The following is a 20,476-nucleotide window of genomic DNA, read 5'->3' on the forward strand; positions in this document are numbered from 1 at the left end:
TGCAACCGGGCAAAAGGTTGCGCAACAGGTCTTACGTGCCTAGGGCTAGGGGGCTAATGAATATCAAAAGAGGCCATAGATATCATAATTTGCTATGAAACTAAGGGGTTTCTCATGTTTTTTTATATCAAAGTACTAGTACGGCAATTCATCCCAAGAAATTGTCCCGCTATTTTTCGTCTTCGTAACACTGCGATGACAACAGTACGAACATACTTAATCATAGTATACTAACGCATATCAATAATTCGATGTATGTATCCAAAGGGAAGTGCATTCTTAGCAATTTAGCACGTGTATTTTTGTGCTGGACTTAAGTCCATAGAAACTCGTGCTGGACCGGTCCATGTTAATGCGCGGTAAAGCGTATCAAAGAAAAAAATCCCCTTTTCTCTTCAGTGCGGCAAAGGGCGATGGCGGAAGGCGTGAGAGGAAGTTGCCTGTTGAGGACTACATTCCGGAGCAGGTTACGATTGTTTTTGTGTTTTTGCAGCTTTTCAGGCCTTCTAGTTAACGATTCTATGCAAAATAAAAATGTAATTTGGACCTAGCACAGTTTTGCATTGTATTGGGTGGACGGGATCTATTAACATGTATCATTTTGCAAACATGAGATTGTTGATAACTCTCACCTTCGCATGTCAGTGGTTGGGGACGAACGGTGGTGACGGAAGACTCACGTTTGATGTTACGAACTGTGGCCCCGATGCATGTGACTTTAATCAAATTGCAGTTGACCAGACACGAAATGGCTACTTGTATGTTGGAGGCACAAATAAACTCTATCAGGTGAATGACGACCTAACTTTGGCAAATTCAGTTGTTACTGGACCATCTTCTGATGGTGTGAGTGCTATCAACAAAATATTGTTAATTGACAAAGTCAACAATAGAATTGTGGTCTGCAACAGCAACAATCATGGATTGTGTGAACTTAGAAAGGAAGGTGACATCAAGAAGGTGTTAACTAAATTCAATGTTAATGCCACAACAGCAAAACAGTATGTTGCTGCCAGTTCTGATCTTAGTACAGTAGGCTTCCTGGCATCGGCCAATAATCAGCAATATTTGTTTGTTGGTTCTTCAAAGACATCCACTGATGAATCAGACACTGCATTCACAGTCTCCCAAAGAAAACTGTATGAAGACAACTCACATATCAATATGTTTTCAGTGCAGCTTTTTCAAGATGAGATATATGTGGGGGACATGGCTTTAAGCATGATGAAGGAACTACCTCAAGCTTTTAGAGTCAATTTTATTGATGGTTTTGAACTGGACAATACAGGATATTTTGTTTTGCAACATCCGCCAGCCACGAATAGCCACCAAGTGAACAGTTACATTGCTCAGGTGTGCACCGGGTATCCATCCAGTCTGCTTCGCACCTATCGTGAGCTCCAGGTTGAATGCTCTGTTAATGGCAGAAGGTACACGAAAGCCATTGCGTCTATCACCCGAAATGTGGGATCAGAGCTTGCCACTGTGTTGAATATTCCTCAGTCTGATGCTGTTATGTTTATTTCCTTTGAGGGACCCTCGTCTCAAGATGGTGGTGCTGTGTGCTTGTATCCACTGCATGATATCGATCAACAATTTGTGTCAATGTTGAGCAGGTGTATGAAACATCAAAGAAATCCTCCAAAAAAAATATCCTGGGTTCAAAACGAAGATGTTTCTTGTGGACAAGGGGTGTGTATTATTTATATAGGCTATTTGTGTATAGTTAGGGACATGTCATATTGAGCTGAGGCCAAGAATTTTTTTTTTTTTACAGACATTTGTGGTTCAAAGTCCAGCATGCAGCAATGGTGACATTTGGGACATTGCACAATTTTTGAAAGATGGTCCATTGGTAAAAAGTGCTGTGTATGTTAGTGACAGGCTAATAACAGCAATTGAGGTTACAACCACACAAGAACACACAATAGCTTTCCTTGGAAACAGTATTGGTGTGGTCACAAAGGTAGTGTTTTTTCAAACAGTCTTTAATGGTTGAGCATTGTTCTTGCTTAAAGTTTTGAAATGCTATAAATGCTTGTAAAACAACATGCACTGGTAGTTGTAGTTAAACTGCCTTTGATAGAACTGACTTTTAAGATAAAATAGTAAATCTTATTAAAAACACTATTCGATTGACTTAAATGATAGAGTATTGTCATCCAAGTGTTTAAACTATAAACATTGTTCTCCATTTTTAAACGAATTAATCAATCCAGGGACAATCCCCTACTTTAAACTTAATTTAAAAGTGTTTTTGTCTAGTTACGACTAAACTCCAACCAAAGGCATGATGTAGCCAATGCATATGAATCTGTGGTGGTGGACAGCAAAATACCAATCCAATCCATACAGCTGGCTTACAGGGATCCTGGCAGTCCTAAAACCCCTATGATATATGTCATGACATCACGTAACTTGGTTGCTCTCCCTTTGTATTCTTGTAACAAGCACAAGGATTGCAGTAGTTGCCTTGGTTCTGGTGATCCATTTTGTGGGTGGTGTCCGCTGGAAACCAGGTTTGTAATAAGGTTTCTTTGACATATAACATATAAATAGTTGGTTCGGAGGTTTTGGTGGACTCTGTCACCTTTTGTTTTTTTCTGCTTGTAGGTGTGTTTCCACTTCTCAATGTGGATCAGCCATCAAATTGGAACAAAACTGTCCCAGCCTTACTTCTTCTAATGGTGACCTCAAAATGTCAATACAAAACTCACAAAAAGAGGTAAGCTTCATTATTTAATGGAATATTGTACTGGAACTTCATAGAAATAAAGACTTAATGAAGTTGGGCTGTCCACAAAAAGATAATTTGTCAAACACTGTAGATTTCAAATCCTGTTACTCTAAACTCATATATATATAAGGGCAATATGGCTTGGAATACATCTGTTTTACTTTGTAAGGATTATTGTTTACCACTGTGTCCCATTAACAGTGTTGTTACCTTGGGGGATAATGGTGTGGATAACAGAAATCAAGTGTTGGCAGACTAACAGTATAAGTGCTTACTATGACCCACTTAAAGAAGTCTATGCATAGTTCTCTGTGACTTTCACTCTGGTTAAATGCCTCTGGGCATGATAATGTTAAATGCTTTTGCAAAGTCTCCATTGACACATGTTTATTGTTCATCTTTGAAACAACTTTTGTGTTTTGTTTTCATTTGGTCGAAAATGTGTTTTTGAGGTTACACTGCTGGCAAACAACATACCACATGACCACAGTAGCTCCTACGAGTGCAGATTTAATGATCAAACTTCGGCGTACACCAGAGTGACCAATAACCCAGACGGGTCCATCACTGTAAGATGTGTAACACCAACAAAATCCTCTGTACCACCGCTACGAACATCTGGTATTTTAAAGTTTACTCTGTTTTTCATGCAGTCTAAGCTTAACAGTGCTTGTATCAAAAAACAACAATATGTATACTGCTATTTTTGTTGCCAGGCATACTAATTAATCGGAATTGCTCTTCTGGCACTTAGTTTCTAATGTTAGGGACATAACCCAGAAGAAGTCTCGCTGGATGGCAGACGAAACGTTGGTTTCCAATAAACACTTTACAAACTAAGTGCCAGAAGAGCAATTCCGATTAACAATATGTATGTTATTTCCAGGCTCTAGACAGGTGCCCTTGTCACTGGTATACCAGGGAAGGACATTGGCAAGCACCAACTTCACTTACTACAACTGCACTTACCACTCACAGTATGTTTTTGCTCTATTGCATATGTGCCTAAGCTGAAACATGGTAAAGGATTGTTTTTTACTGTGCAGGTGCATGTCATGTGTGGAAAGTGGATTTAACTGTGAATGGTGCATTTATGAGAGCAGATGTGTCGAGTCCAAAACCCAATGCAATCAAATCAGTGAAACTGCCGATCAATCCACGGTGAGTCAGTAATTATCCTACCTGGGATGTAATTTTAACCAACTTTCTGGTTTTTACTGGTGAAGGTTTTTTGTAAAAAGAGCAAAGAGCTTTTCTTATGTTTAAGTATGTCTTGGTTGTGCTTTTTTGGTCCCGGTTTGTCTGTTTTGGGCAGGTAATATTAGGTACCCGAAAAGCGTTCTGTCCTAACATTGGTTCATCTTCAAACGATTGCTTGTGATAGTTTAACTTAGTAACCCACGATGTAAGCACGTGTACGCCTTGGGAAAGTTGGACCCAACACTGAGCCGATCATGTAACAAGAAACCCAATCACAAACCCACGCGCGTCTATTTGCTTTCGACTGGGTTACACCATCGTTTAGCAGCTTCGCCCTCTCTGATCATCTCGCCGCTGTAGCACAAAAGCGCAACATCACTCTTAACCCAAATGGCTGGAGATTACTTCCTATTATGTGCCGGCGAGCCTTTCGATTGGAGCTCATCGGCCAGAGTGCTTCCGCCTTTGTACCATCAGCTATCATTTGACATGCTCACGTGTTCCTTGCTAGCCTTTTCTTGGTATTGTTGGTCATGGCCCAGATTCGACGCTGTCATATCCTTCATGATTTAAAGTAGAATTTTGGTAACTTCGAGAACTTCTGAATATTAATTACGGTTATCTACGTAAAAAATATACAAAAAAGTTGGCATTTGTTTTGCTTGTCCAAATTTTTAATCAAAAAAATACATGTAAATAGCGTATGTCCGGTGTCGTATTTCATCCCATTTTATAGCATTACTGATCATTCGAATTTCTTAAATTGCCAAAAATAATTTCATTCAAATAGCAAGATGTAGTCGAAAACAAGTATAATGAACAATATGCCAACTGCCCGCATGTGAAAAACAGGGAACCATTACATCTTCCCAGTGCTGTCGCGATAATCTTTATGCTTGCTCGATCGCGTGTCGTTGTCCCGCGTCACTGCAAAGGAACGACGGTTGCGGTCGGGTCGCATTGTTCGCCCGTGGCTCGCTTTCGCAATTCGCCATAAAACTCGCCGGGTCGTGTTACGAAGTTGGCCGCCGCATTGTCGCTACTTTTAATTGCTGGGCGGATGTTTTTTTATTCTTCCCCTTGGAGTATATCTTTGGCAGCGGGTGGTGTGATGTTTCGTTGAAACTGACTCTGGCCTTTGGGGCGCCGAAGGATCTGACTTGACGCCCACATGCTTCCTTTCGCAACATTATACCAACAACAACTCTAGTAGTTCCGCATGTGATGCCCGTCATTCCTTTGACTGTATCTTTCGAAACGTTTTGACCTTTCAAGCACAAATATTTGCCTTTACGGTCGCTACGTAATAATGTTTACCGTGTGAGTAGACTCATACCGTACACATGTACTATTGTTTTCGCCAAGCTTATGCAACTCCCAAATTATTTTCGTATTAAACTCTTTTCTTGGGGAGAAAAACATATAGTGTCTCATACTGACGTCGTTCAATCGCGGTAAACAAAAGTTCGTCAAACGCGCAAGCGTCGTCGTACCGACCCACGAGATGCCTTACTTCGTCACGCCCGAGCGCGTGCGCCTTGCTTGGCGTTTAACTATTCAATGTTCACGGCCACAAATGCCCGCGGGTGTTTGGACCGTGTGACGGTAAGACCCTTCCCGCGATAGTCCCTGTCCCTATCGACATGGTGTTTGTTGTTGGGAGGTGGGTTACTGCGAAGTGTGCGGCCTGTCATTCCAACCTGCGCCCAGTGGTTTTTCCTTACGTATTTCTCCTTGTTTTTCCCGCACGCTTGTGTCGAAATCATCCGCCACGGTGTAGTGGTCACGCAGCTGTCTCGCGTTTCCTGCTATACGCTGTAAATTAAAACAGCAGTGCCCAAGTTTATTGTATGCGGCATAGGCATTTTCGATGGATGAAAGGTATTTGCACGCGGAACGTGGAGTTAGGATAAAGTTACAATGTGATCCGGTTGTTTAACGATTTGTAAATACAAGGCCTTTGGCCAAACAAACACTAGTTGAGTCCAATTCCACTGTTGTAATGCGACGAATGCCAAACTGGCATATGTTTTTTGTTACAATTTATTCGCTCGTGTGGTAAGATTGTACCTAAAAGGCAAATTTTTTCTGAAATCATCCAAGATTTACTTTATGCTATTGCCCACGCATAAACGCCCACTCATCCCTCCCAGGTTCGCAGACGAGGCGCAAACACCGCGCGAACGTGTGCTCTGTATACATATATATTACGTCATTACACTCGTTCGAATCGACAGTGAGCTCATTTGGCAAAGTTTCGCGCCTGGAAGGGATCGAGTCTGATATTATCGGCGTTCCGTGTTTGCCCAGAAATCGGCTCAAAGAGGATTAGGTCACGCTCAGCGCGTTTCCACACTCGAGCGAACAGCGCGAAGAATGCGAACGGAATGCGGGCTGCCAACAATGTTCCGCATTCGCCTGGGCACGTTCGGCTTGCGGGCCTTGCTTGCACTGTAAACGAGATCGTCGTTTTTGTCTATTTTTGGCAAAAGGCAACTTCGTTTTAGCTTCACTGTGTGATGCGGTTTGATTACATTAAGCAAAGGATAACGTGTTAATTTGGTGTTGAGTTGATATAGGTGATTACCATATTTTGTGACTCACCTATTACATCATTACGATTGTAATCATAATCATTTCAGAACGCCGAAGTTTATTCTCACCAAACAATCTTTACAGCATTAAAATATATCAGTTAAGCATATGGGTTTTAATGCCACATCTACGGACCTTTGCAATGAAGGATCCACATGCAAACGTGTGATGGCTGCCTTGCTTTAACCTACGTGGTCGCAAAGTTAATAGTTCTAATCACCTTAGTTCATTCTTAGTCATCAAATCTGTCTCGACTCGTGACCATTATTACTAGGGGATCATCGTGCTTGTGGCCTGACGTCAAATATACGGCGATAAGTTTTTTTGACATCCTTTGAACCATTTGATATCGCATTATGCTTTCAAAACCTATCACTTTCAGTTGGTTTAAATCTTACGTATCTGTCCTATTGATGTTCACCAGACGGTTTTCGAAGTATGTGTAATATGTGTAAATGGGCGTGATCGCATACGTTTCACAATGTAACGTTGTTCGTTACCGGCTTCCGAGACCTCATCAAACGGCATATTTTTGACGCACCTTTGGTTGAACTTCGTTTCACAAACAAACAACCACCCGTAATCATTTCAAAACAAACTATTTTTAGCCCGAAGCGTTGTATCGATTTCATGGTATTGTTAGTTCATCACTTGGCTCGGCCGTTTAAAACGACTTGTCAACTCTCGTACTGTGATGTAATGGTGCTCGCGATGGGGTGTCAAGCGCGCTATCGCTTCGAAGTCTCAAGTATGGTTGATGGACGCATTTCACCTTTCCAGCGGCATTTTGACTTTGTTGGAACGCGGACTTTTCTTCTTAACTTTTGCTTGGTCAACAAAGTACAGAAAAGTGTTGCAAGGAATGTATATCCGAATCCAACCAAAAAATGATCTTGAACAAAACAAAAACCCCTACTACAATACTTGCACGATTTAGCACCAACTGAACGCCATAAAAGATGTTGGTGCGACTTGTTGCTAATACCAGACGTTTATGTTTAAATAATAACCTGGTTGTTAATCAAGTGTATCGACATGGCCCTCTCTCAAAACTAAAAACATCACATTGCCTTTGCAGAACTGCCCCCAAGTGTCAACATTCTCAGAGGGTCGGCCGACTTACTATCTCGCCCAGGGCCAAAGGTCCACGCTCAAGTTACGAGGTGCGGAACTGCCGACCGGAAGCTCCCGAGCCAAGTACCAGTGCCTCATCAACGTCCCCAACGCCAAACAGTGGCTGGTCGACGCCCAGCGCCTCTCTTCGAACCAAGTGCACTGCAAGGGAGTCGAGGTATGAATGCTTTGTTTGGTTATTTCCACACGTAAAAACCGCTAAAAGTAGAGTTACCGTCTAACTATAATACCAAGGATAATCATGTTGCTGTACAACGACGCAGTGCGTTTCCATACTGTATTGCAAAACATGTTTACGATGTGAATGTTGAGTCTGCGATGATTTTTAGGGGTTTGTCCCACAAGGCCGAAGATCGTCGAATGCCACCGTGACGGTGATGTGGAATAAAACCACCATCGATTCTACACAACAACTAACAGGTAATGCAGTTTAAAAAAAGACATAATTACGGGCATTTAATTTGTTATGTTGATTGCGCCAGATCGTGGCGGTTTACCATTGCATACCTATTTAAAACCCGACATCTTGTACCGCAGTGGTGATGTTTAAGTGTACGCTGGACACGGACAACAACTGTGGCACGTGCCTTCAGTCGTCTGTGGAGTGGCAATGCGGCTGGTGCGAGACTATTTCGTCGTGCACTCACGTGACTGACGTGTGTGACAGAGATTCGTGGTTGAAAGCCCAGGCTGACCAAGTCTGCCGAAACCCACATATTGATAGCGTAAGTGTGTGTCGGTTATTGTATAAAAGCGCAGGTTTGTTGATGGTCAGTAGTGAGACATGGAACACGGGAGTTTGTTGGGAGTGTAGATGGGGTTTTCTGAACTAAAGGTTTTTTATTTGCAGATGTTATCGCTTTCTTGGGTAAATAAGCGCATTGGGATTTGTCCTTTGTAAAAGAGATATAGGACTTTTGGTTTTTCCTGAATATTTATTATGGTTTTGTGTTCGTGTTCCCACTGACTATAGTACTTGTAGTAATGTAAAAGTCATGAAAACCAATTGTTATATCATAACCAACGATTTTTGTGTAGTTTTCCCCAACCACGACCAACCCTGGAAGTAAAACTCTCGTCACACTCACTGGAACAAACTTCGACAGTAACGGAAATATGAAAATAACAGTCGCAGGATACAACTGCACCCTGGTACTATCCAACTGGTAAGAGACAAACGCGTTTTCATTTTATCACCTATTTTTTACACAATATCCTGTATATAGTGTGTTGTTGGTGGTTAAACGGGGTGAGGTTTCACTATGGGCTACTGTGGGTAATATGATGAGTTATTATTATGACCCCACATAGGCAGATAGTTTAATACGAAAAGTTGTACGATGATGCAGTAGGTTACAGCTCGTATCTAAAATTCTGTACTGCGATACGTAATGGTTCCAGAAGTTAGGGCGTAACTCATGGGTTTGAACAATTTTTACTGCCACAATCCACCATACAAACCGAGTTGATAATAAAATAAACCAAGTTAGTTCACAAACCAAAAAGCACGCACTTGTCAAAATAAAATCCCACATAACTAGATAGTTAATCACTATAAGTTTAACATCCCAGCACATAACAGCGTGTATACAATACAACGTATCCTATAAGAACGTCATCAAGACCTACATACGCCATATGAATAATTAATGCGCGTGCGCAGAATTCCTCAACAGACACACAAGCCTGAAAAACACTTTAAACAATGTTTATTTGTCTCAGCTGTGAGGCCTCCTGTTCATTGGAGGGCTCTGAGTTCGGAAGTGGAAACATATCTCTCTGTATCACAGATCGGCACGGAAGATGTCGGGACGCCTCTTACTATCACACAGCTACAACCGAGGTACGTAGCGGACTGCTGGTCGCTTGCCCCTTTCTATAGTCGCCCTTGCGAACATGGACTTGATTGGGTACATGTTGTGTTTTGCAACCGTATCGTTAAGGGATTCTTTTTGTTTGGCGTGGAAAAGGATACACAAAACACAATACTCGCATATGCACAAGAAGCAAAAATGCACAAACGGTTATGGAACCTGTCGATTTTAAAGGTCAAATTGTCCCGAAGCAATATTCAACAAGTTAATTTGCCGCCCATAAAGACCAGTAATGCAAAAAATGGTTGTTCAACACGCGCTTTTATTCGACAGCATTTCCGTTTCGTCCAATCCCAGTTGGATTTTCTCTCGCCCGCCAACGTCCTATGCGGCTGGGGAACCCCCATCACCATCAACGGTAGCAACTTGGACGCTGGAAATTCGGTGAACGTTCAAATCGGAAATCAGGATTGCGCCGTTAGCCGGTAAGATCGGAATACTCCATCCAGAAGTTATTCTTAAAACTGTTCTGAAAAACCACAGGCATGATAACCACGGTTTTTACGCATTTATGTTGCCGCAGCCGCACGGGCTCAACGATAGAGTGTCGGTTGCCATGCGGCGTCAAGTGCACTAGCAACGGACGTCGGAGGAGGCATTCGCGTCGTCATGCCCACCGGAGAAGACATCGTCGCCACTCCAAGAGGAGGAAGCGATCCGCTCCTAATGCCTGGGTAAGTTGAGCTGACCAGTGATTTTTAAACAGGGAGTCCGAAAATCTTTCCTTTCCGTTCACTATATCTGACCCAAAGTAAAATGGCAAACACGAAATGCTGCTGTTATTTCTGATATAAAAATAATTCTCAAGTTAAATTTTTTCAAATTAAAAACTGCTGCCAACCATGACAAACTCAAAATTTGCACATATAATCACACAACATGACAAAAACTTACATATTTTCCAAGTAACAGAGCCTATTATACCAAACTGCAGCAACAGTAACTTAATCACAATATTTCAATGGAAACGTTGGCAGTTTTCCTTCGACGGAGCGAGAAAGGTTCCGGCTCGTAACAGCGCCGTGCGCTTCCGCACAACCGTTCGCATCGACCGCATGCAGCCTCTCCGCACTTTTTACAGCGGGGGAATACCCCTGCGCGTCACCGGCACCAACCTACACCTGATACACGACCCCCGCATCAGAGTCGAATGGGAAGATGCAAGTTACACGTCGGTAAGTTAACCATGGTTTGGGAATTGCTGGTGCTTCAGGGAAGGGTTTTGTTGCAACTTTAACTTGCGTGACGCGAGACTAAATTCAGGGTGCGGTGAAACTATATGTTAAAATCTTCAAACACCGTGCGTTGCTTTATTTGTATTGTCTGCTGGTATGTGCTGTTACAAAATGTTTTTTTGACAAAACGTAAATTCCTAAAAACGGCCAGACTGTTGTAATTCGGTGCGTGAAAGCGTTTTGAATTTAATAGTCTGTTCTTCTGGCAATAAAAACGTAACTTTTATTTCCAGAAGAACAGACTATTAAATTACAATATGCCTGGCACAAACAGAAACATTATATTTGTGAAAGCGTTTTTGTTTAAAAGCCTGACCACATTTTCGTATTTTTTTCCAGATGTGTATTCCGATTGGTCGAAGCGACACGCTCGAGTGCATTTCACCGCACGTCAACGACCGAAGATTTTATTCCTCCAAGTCAGGTCGGTTCCAAAACGCGAACAGTTTGTTTTGAGAAAATTGCTCGCAGCGGCACGTACGCTCACCGCAGGCTTGGGATAAGTGGGATTGCGCAACCGCTTGGTTTTGCTCGGGAGTTTCAGTTCCCCGGCAACTCCAAAGTGGTTTACGTCACAATGGTTTTACATTACATTAAATGCAGTGAATTTCTGTCTTTTTATGGCATGTCCCTGTTGTTGTGCCTTAGAACGTCCATTTGTCAAAACTAATTGCATTGTGAAGATTATTACCGGTTTAGTTTGGCGTTAGACATTAATGTTAACCGCATTATGGACCACCGTGCCCAAATATCACCTACTTGGTTTTGGACAATATCATAATAAACAAATCACACACAACCATCACCACCTTCAGTGCACTTGGTTCATTCTAATCTCTGTTTGCGTGAACGTCCAAATTTTTCTCTCTTCGTCTGCTCCCCCGTTGAAAAACGACCCAAATCTTGTTGTTTTAAATCTCACCGTGGCCGATAATCCCCCGCCCTATACGTCACTCAGCCCAATGACGTGTGTGATCGTGTTCTAGGGGACATCCCCGACGCTGTCTTCATAGAGTCGCCGAAATGTCAGCGGACGAGATTGTCGGGCGACCAACTTATATACGTTCACGATCCAGTGTTGGAGCAGTTTGAAACTCCCGAACAAACAAAGACCTTCAGGAACGAGCCGATATATATAAACGTGAGTTGAATCGTTGTCTGTTGCGTAGTACGGGGCTTCTCAAACTTTTTCGCTCGCTCCCTTTTTCATTTAAGTGAACTTTTCCGGGACCCCTAGCGTTGGGAATTCGTCTAATTTTTCAATATTTAATTGAAAAAGTAATTTTACTGAAACGACTGAAAAACTGTTAGAACTATGTAACATGCAACAATTGTTTTGTCAGTATTTAATTTGTCACTGGTCTATGTAGTGGACCAGTATACGCATTGCATGGTTTGTGAAATAGTAGAGTCAAATACGTATATCGCTTGTATTGGAAGAGTTTTACTACACGCCATAATGATCTGGCTTGCAAAAATGAATTCCCCCGCTGTTTGCCGGGACGCAGTAGATTTACCAAATTGTGATGTGAAAAGCTCAAACGTACAATGTGAAGTTTCCTAAACAAAAAATTAGCTTGTGGCCTAAAAATCACGCTCCTCATCTGTTGTGTGTGACACAGGGTGCGAATCTGTGCCCTGAGGTGAACGGATGCAACATCGACATTGTGTCGGTCACTGTCGGCGAGGAAAAATGCAACGTGTCAAGATACGACATGGGGCAGATTGAATGTCAACCACCGGCCGTAAGCTCCGGAATATATCCCGTCATGGTAGGTTCTCCTGAAAACCTTAGTTTTAAGAAGCGCATTTGTTGTTTTTTTGCAAAGCAATATAGTTTTCAATTGTTTATGTTGTCGACGAAAGCCGTAAAAATGGATGCAATTGCCTTCTTTAGTCGTATAAAGCATATGGAATCATACAGACACAGGTCATTAATGCAGCATCTTAGAGATTTTATGTTACATAAAAAAAACTTTCTTCGCCTGTTTAGTTTATGTAACTACAAGAAACAGGATCCCGATATTACTGAAATGCCTTGGTTTTAAAGTCCAATATCCATATGATATGGACCATATCACATTTCCAACTTATACATTTGTACGAGTTGAACGCGCGTTAATTCGGTTATCCCAAAATTCGTTAAGGTTCAAATTGGAGGCTATGAGGGAAAAGTGGGAAGTCTTAAATACGAAGAACCTTTCAATAATGTTCCCGTCATCATAGGGATCAGTGCGGTTGTCCTTGTTGTGTTCTTGGCTGTTGTTGGGTTCGGCGTGTGCAGATACAGACGCCGCATGCATGCCCGAGACCAGGAGGTCAAAAACATGCAAGTGCAGATGAGCGTCATGGAGTCCAAGGTCGCCAAAGTTTGCAAGGAAGGTTTGTATATGTGGCGACTTCCAAGCAAGTGTGATCACGGATGTTTGAGCATTGTTAGAAACAAGCTTTAGCGATGTAATGGTTGTAAGTGATTGTAAAGTTTCAACATCAGATGAAACGCGATTTGTTTTATTCTTTGCCGCTAAGTTGCAACGCATGAAGAGTTGGCGCATGAGCTGTAGGTTGGCCAGCACTGGTTCGCATTGCCAATCTAGCAAATGATTAGCCGTGACTATTTTAAAACTCATTTTGAAAGATTTCATCAATTGTATACGTATAAACTTGAACATTACGGTTTGGCCGAATTTGTCATGTTCCCGTGGAGTGCCTATATTACTCTAACTTGTCGCCACAAACTAGTGTTAAACAAAGTCATCATGCTCTTCCAGCGTTCGCCGAGCTTCAGACAGACATGAGTGAGCTGGATAACGTGGGAGGAGGTGTAGGAATCCCCTACCTCCATTACAGCGAATATTTGTTGCGAGTACTCTTCCCCGATGCGATGTTGGCCGGACATCAGAACTTGCTTCTACCGAGGCATCATCTGGAACGCAGCGGTAAGTTCAAGTTAGGATATTGGTGAAGACATTTGCGATTGTCAAGCTTGAGCTTTGTTGATTTTTTAGCGGTGTAATCGTTAGTTTCTTTATGTAACAAACATTTAACTTATAATTTAAACTAAAACATATAGAGAAGGGAAGAACACAGTAACTTTCCGTAGAAACTTGTGTCATATGCATGTTTCCTTGTGAGCAATTAGTAGTTACGGCAATCCTTATTTTGACCACAAGGAAAAATTTTTCCTTTCCCTTTGACACACAATCACTAGAAACATATTTCTTTGTCCAGATTCGCGAACGAGCAACCGACCAATGCTGCGAGGTTCCCCTCTCATGGACCAGTTTAATCAACTGTTGGAGAACAAATGCTTCATGCTCTGTTTCATTCGCGCGATCGAACGACAGAACACATTCACCATGAAAGACAAGTAAGTAGTGAGACAAGTTGCAACAGTAGCTTTATCAACTGTAAACTTTTCACTAACAGATGTTGGTGTTTTTAGGGCCAACGTTGCCGGCCTCATTCTGGTGATCCTGCAGAACAGACTCGTCTACGCTACAGAGTAAGTTGATATTTTGGATAGTTTTTGTTGAGCAGATGGTAGGATACGTCTACCCATTTCGGCAGTGCTAATTAATTTTCAGCGTCCCCTGTGTTCAATATAAACCAATGACAATTGCAGCAGTTGCTTGAAAACAATTGAAAAACATGAATGAATTGCAACAAAAAGTTTTGTGATTTCGATTCCAAATGCAGAGGACAGTCTACATTCCATGCATAATCCACACATTTTTCCACTTGTTTTAGAATTCTTGAACAGCTCTTGTCAGAGTTGGTTGATAGAAATATGGAAAATAACCAACATCCGAAACTCCTCTTCCGCCGAACCGAGTCTGTTGCGGAGAAAATGCTCACACACTGGTTTAGCATTCTGCTCCATAGATTCGTCGTGGTAAGATTTCACTGTTGCTTATACTTTAAGAGTATGGTTCAAAAATATCCCTTCACATGCATTATAAACGTCCATGGATATCGTCACAAGCATTTCTAAAATAATCCCACTTTTTTTGTGGCACAGTTGTTTGTTAAACACGGCATAAACATTAAAACGTCAAAAAATATCTTACTACTCGTTTATGCCATATAAACTGTATATTGCTGAGTATATTGCTGAGTATTTTGCCAATGCGATCATTGGTTGGGTTACACACTTCGTATCTTGTCATAGGAATGTGCTGGCGAACCCCTGTTCATGCTCTACCGCGCAATCAAGCAGCAAGTTGACAAGGGACCGGTGGATATGTTCACAAGTGAAGCTCGCTACTCTCTCAGCGAAGACAAACTCTTACGTCAGTCGGTCGAACATGACGTCATCGTAAGTTTATTTCTGCTCTGATTCTTTCTCATTTTCTTGTAGTTCAGTGTTTCCCAACCTGTGGTACGCGAGCATCTTTACGTAATTAGCGGATATAGTTCGAAATTAAAAAATCTTATGGGATCCCAAAGTGTTTGCTACCTCATCCCCTCAGGTTACTTCGTAATACCCAACTACGTGGTACGCGTCGAAATTGTTTCACCTCTCACAAAGCAGTAAAGTTGTAACGTAAATCACTTAGAAAAGCCGCTTATATGCCGCGATTACACAGGCCGTGCGTTTGAACTTTGCCACCAGTAACTGTTGTGTAGTGACACCGGGATATTCCCCGGAAAGTATTGCGTGCCCAGAAACCCTTTATATTTTGTAAATTGTTTGCAGATTCTTCGAGTGGTGAACTACATGAGCGACCACGACCAGTTCGAGTTCTCTGTTAAAGTTCTTTCTTGCGATTCGGTGTCGCAAGCCAAGCGGAAAATATTGGACGTCGCTTACATGCACGTGCATTACTCGCAGCGCCCCCAGCCGGAATACGTGGACCTGGGTATGTAGCCACTAGGAGGTTGGTGTAATATCATAATGGTGATTGGCAGAATATATAAAGGTGTTCGAACCACATAGGCTTGGTAAAAAAAACGGTCTGAACTTTATTTTGATCTCGATGGGAAAAGTCGGCCTTGTCAAGGGTCAATGTAGCTGACATATACGGTTCGTGTTTTTTGTAAGGGCTTAACTTAATACCAATGGGAATTAGTTTTCTTTTTGTGGAGACGCCTTTTGCTGTTCTTAAATATCGTCTATGTATTGAAAGAGTGGAAAAGGCAGGGACCGCAGGGTTCGTTGACGCTGAAAGACGAGGACACCACGAACGAAATTACTGACGATGGAAAGTTGGTCAACACGCTCGGACATTACATGGTAAACCAAACCAACTTACCACAGATTTTCTTTCTAAAAGTGTGTCTAATTTGTTACAAGAACGTACAATCCACTTGAAAAACGCACTAGAAATGCCATTCGTTAACTTCCATTTTAACAACAGGTGCCGGCAGAAGGTGCGCTGATAGCTGTGGTTCCACGTCAAGGTTCATCTGTTCTTAATTACTCAGCCATGTCGACCAACTCCAAGACGGGTGGACATCGACACAACGGCAGTGGAAGCCGGTATATATATTAGTATAGGAATGTTGCTTCTTTTCGGTGCCTGTAAATTGCATGCGGTTGTGTGGGCATTCGCGTGCGCCCGCCTTTCTGTTTGATCGCCAAATTCAAGAAATAGATCAATATAAAATATAGCAAAGCAGTGTCATTTTCTTGCTGTTAGACAATGTGGCAAACGGACCTTTATGGCTGATAGGGTGTTGCAACTTTTTAGCGACTGCAGGGCTACGGGCAAGTACATGTGCATTGTATGATATTTGTCAATGCCAACTGGGCACTCCGGTGTATAGCAAAAAATACTCCCAGTTAAACAATTACATTTTTTTTTGCTTTTTCAGTCTCTTCCAGATGGAAGGAAGCAACACGAGTTTGCCTCGTTACAAACAAACCAGCAGATCAGGAACACCGACCCTTCCACCGGAGGGAAAACTGTACCATCTGGTAACATTTCTATCTCGTTCTTGCACGCATTTTGCATATACCGTGTTCTACAAACCGCTTGTACCGTGTTAACAGAGTTACCATAAAGTTCTACATGATAATATGTGTGTGATATTTCAGGTGAAACAGAACGACCAAGACCAGCGCGAGGGGAACGACCATGGTAACAAGATGGTATCCGAGATTTACCTCACAAGACTTCTAACCACTAAGGTTATAACCCCCATTCTCTGTACAATATAGCGCTTTATAAAAGCCTTCCGCAATCACAGGCCATGCTTACTGATATACACAGCACGCGCTGATAAATTTTGTCCGACAAAGCTGGTATCGATTGAACACAGTCGTATCGCTTTCATATTACGCCACTTGCTTGACTAAACGCATGTTTTAATCACCTACAGGGCACCATACAGAAATTCGTGGACGACTTGTTTGAAACAATATTCAGCGTCACGCAACGCGGTCACGCTCTACCGCTCGCAGTCAAACACATGTTCGATTTTCTTGATCACCAAGCTGATATTCACGACATCGTCGACCCGGACATCGTCCATACGTGGAAAAGCAACTGGTAAATGTGCCTGGTCTGTGATTTTAACTCTCAAGTTTACGTTCTGTTTGTGAATGCGCCGTGCAGTGTGCTGGATTGAATTAAATAAAGCCCGCGTATTTTTACCATGCGACTGTGACCTTACAAATGTATGGCACCCGACGTAGTCAATTTACTCCAAGATTGCATAAATAATTGCCTTGTGAGATCGCACACGTAGATTTTTATTATGTTTTTTTTTCCAATTTGTTGATTCCAGGCATAATGCTTACATTTAAACAGAAGGGCTATATTTCTATATAAAACCATCCCGCCCGCCGATATTATTGCAAAATTAATGGCTGAAATTAAAGCAATAATTATCAACCAAAGAGCATATCTTCGCATGCCTATTATATCCTATTGCCCAACACCACTTTATAACACAGCCTCCCGCTCCGATTCTGGGTGAACATGATCAAGAACCCTGAGTTCGTCTTCGACATCCACAAGTCGGCAATCGTCGACTGTTATCTCTCGGTGATCGCACAAGCCTTCATGGACTCGTGTTCGACTGCCGTGTACAAATATGGCAAGGACTCGCCATCCAATAAGCTCCTTTACGCCAAGGACATCCCCAACTACAGACACTGGGTCACGTCGTAAGTATTATGGAAGCGCTAAAGAATTGAAAATCGTTTAGCCTATGCCTATATATATATACATATATATTATCTATTTGAATAAGGAATTGACGATGCACGTAGGGCGAAATATAGATACCGTTTTAGGATACCTGGCTGATCCTCTTTTTGAAACAAGTGCTGTTTTTTGTATACTTATTTGACGTACGTTTTGTTTACAATTTGTAAATGGCGTAAGTAAAAGTAAATCCCGGTAGTGATAAGCAAGCAATGCTTCCCCCCAGTAAAACCGCCAATATGAAGCTCATTACAAATCAAGTTGTCATGTAGATTGGCGGCAGTAACTGCAGACAATTTTAACAGTAGTAACGACTGTTTTCACTTGGCAGATACTACAGAGATATTTCCGAGATGCCCAGACTCAACCCAAAGAACATGGCCGCCTTCCTCAACGAAGAGTCATTGGTGAGTTACGTCACCACTATTGTGACGTAATAGGCGCGTGCTTACAATCAACTAACGTGCGTAGATTGCGTTATTGGCTGATGCAAAAACATGTATGGTGTTATGCAAAGCGGTATGTACACTACTTCCTGACGAAGTTGGTTGAATACAAGTCAAAAAGTTAAATTTGAATAAACGTTTTTGCCGGAAGAGCGCTTGACGCGAGTAAATAGAGTTAGTGAATGTTATTTGAAGACTTGTATACGCGCTATAACCCAAGCCCATTTAACTCCGCTTGGTTACGTATCCACATGGTTGTATACGTGCTACAGTTTCTAGCACACTTCCTTGGACAATTTTTTAAAAAACAGTTCCATTATTACGAGCTTTCGTGAGTTACTACTCACTTCCTCAGGTGCGGAAAATGGTGTAGCAAAATAAAATGTCGTGACCGCGCAGATTTTGGATAACCATGTGGGTAAAATAATATCAAAAAGCGTATATAAATGCATTTACGACTAGAAAAAAATCCAGCGATCGTGTCCCCACACGTTAAAACAATACAAGGAACGAAGTTGCTAATGTGCGTGGTGGAGACCTGACTATTATATTCTCCCTTCACGCAGGCTCACTCGTATGACTTCAACACCAACGCCGCCCTACAGCAACTCTTCAGCTACATGCAGAAGTATCATGACAAGATTGCTGATGCTCTCGACAACGAACCTGAAGCACGTCGTCAAAACCTCCTGCAGAGGATGGAGCAGATGTGTATGCCGAGTAACGGTGGCTCTTAATAAACCGAGGAAGAAGTGGAATGCGTGAATCTACACCTAATGAGAGGAATCGTCCTCGACTGGCAGAGACAGAGGGCGCTGGAAAGAGGGGCCTTTGACCTAACCCTGCTATGTATTTTTTGTGATGTTTGTTTCGTCGCTTTTAATCAACAAGTTCTATAATGAAATGGCTTTTGTTGTTTTTCATCGTGTAATCGAATAATCAAACCGAATCATTAAACGTGTACTGCCTTCGCTGTGTTGTTGTTCTGCCGGTAACATGTATGTCATTAACACTGCGTTATGATCACGAATTCCGTTAATTTCAGTCATTGAAACAAGGTAACGCGGCTATAAACAAACGGTCTTTGTTTTATTCTTTTTTATTTTGTTTCATAGATTATTCTATTTTGCTTCCAGGAAAGAATTCGATTTTTCCGCTTCGCACATTTTTTGTTGCTTTGGTATAACGCCGTGAAATGACTTGTTCCGGCGGTTACACGTTTAAGGTGCTTTAATCCCTTTCGCTGATCGCCAGTGCCAATGGCCGATACCGCTTTGTCGTCTTTAGCTTATTACGTTGCAGAAAACTCTATGCCTAAAACTTTGATTTTTGCTTCCATCGTGTGACTGACACTTTTTATTGTCCCGCTTATTCCAACCGACGCCTACACTTAGCGTTTCCGCTTAAATCCTATTGTGAATACAACATTTTACTGTTGAAGCCGTTTTTTGTAATGACTGAGTTTGTGGTTAACTTTTGCCTAGGCTAACAAATAGGTCCACTGTACAAATTAAATTCATCCGTTGACATCGTTTAGTTGATAACGATATCAAAAAAGGGGTTCAACCCATTTTTCAACTTAAAATGCAAACCTACAAACGATTTGACTCACTTTCGTCCGTATGCTCTCACTATTTAATTCGATTAGTACCATCTTTGTGGTGCAGCATACACCGACTGCTATTATGTATTGGTGAGTCATGAGAAGTTGTCGGCTCGGAATTTGGTACAAGTACATTGTAGAACCACAGTTCCCATATTTTAAAATTAAAGTTGTGTTTCATTTTTGATTGTGATAATAAATGTTATTTTATTGGATTGACTTGAATGCTTGAGCTGGGGAAGTCATTAAAAAAAGTCAGTGAGATGTGGTATTGCGCCTGCGCCATCGGGTCATTGCAGTAGTGAGTATATACGCTGCACAACAAAAACAACGAAAGGTTGCCAATCTAGCCAGATAGTGGTGTGGGTCACGACATTTCAGGACCACAGAAAAAAAAGGAAAGAGAAACGCCGCTGCAAACTATCATCGCGGTTTAACAATTTGCGTTTATATTGAGCAGACAACAATAGGTGAATCATACAGTCATTTTTTCTTATG

The 20,476-nt window shown here is 41.9% G+C and overlaps 1 protein-coding gene across 1 annotated transcript; it reads left to right on the forward strand.

The window, feature by feature from the left end:
- Window positions 1–497: 497 nt before the first annotated feature.
- On the forward strand, window positions 498–20,193 carry LOC145901324 (plexin-A2-like). The gene is made up of 33 exons (XM_082988952.1): window positions 498–1,692; window positions 1,778–1,966; window positions 2,266–2,519; window positions 2,614–2,725; window positions 3,190–3,358; window positions 3,624–3,714; window positions 3,784–3,898; window positions 7,611–7,823; window positions 7,996–8,086; window positions 8,204–8,391; window positions 8,705–8,832; window positions 9,389–9,509; window positions 9,814–9,965; window positions 10,064–10,214; window positions 10,518–10,715; window positions 11,115–11,199; window positions 11,762–11,916; window positions 12,398–12,547; window positions 12,923–13,157; window positions 13,547–13,714; window positions 14,007–14,145; window positions 14,221–14,280; window positions 14,526–14,670; window positions 14,947–15,093; window positions 15,475–15,637; window positions 15,905–16,011; window positions 16,136–16,257; window positions 16,593–16,695; window positions 16,816–16,908; window positions 17,100–17,269; window positions 17,677–17,889; window positions 18,261–18,336; window positions 18,942–20,193. The coding sequence occupies exons 1-33, from the start codon at window positions 592–594 to the stop codon at window positions 19,110–19,112; spliced, it is 5,775 nt and encodes a 1,924-aa protein (XP_082845078.1). The 5' UTR covers window positions 498–591; the 3' UTR covers window positions 19,113–20,193.
- The last annotated feature ends 283 nt before the right edge of the window (window positions 20,194–20,476 follow it).

Source organism: Ascidia mentula, chromosome 5 (genome assembly GCF_947561715.1).
Source record: "Ascidia mentula chromosome 5, kaAscMent1.1, whole genome shotgun sequence".
In the NCBI taxonomy this organism is placed as follows: Eukaryota; Metazoa; Chordata; class Ascidiacea; order Phlebobranchia; family Ascidiidae; genus Ascidia; species Ascidia mentula.

Bases quoted from the DNA above. Each gene is read 5' to 3' on its own strand.
- LOC145901324 (XM_082988952.1), top strand. From the start codon at position 592: ATGTATCATTTTGCAAACATGAGATTGTTGATAACTCTCACCTTCGCA. The intron at 8,087-8,203 runs GTAATGCAGTTT...CTTGTACCGCAG, and splicing joins TTCTACACAACAACTAACAG to TGGTGATGTTTAAGTGTACG. The intron at 16,696-16,815 runs GTAACATTTCTA...GTGATATTTCAG, and splicing joins AGGGAAAACTGTACCATCTG to GTGAAACAGAACGACCAAGA.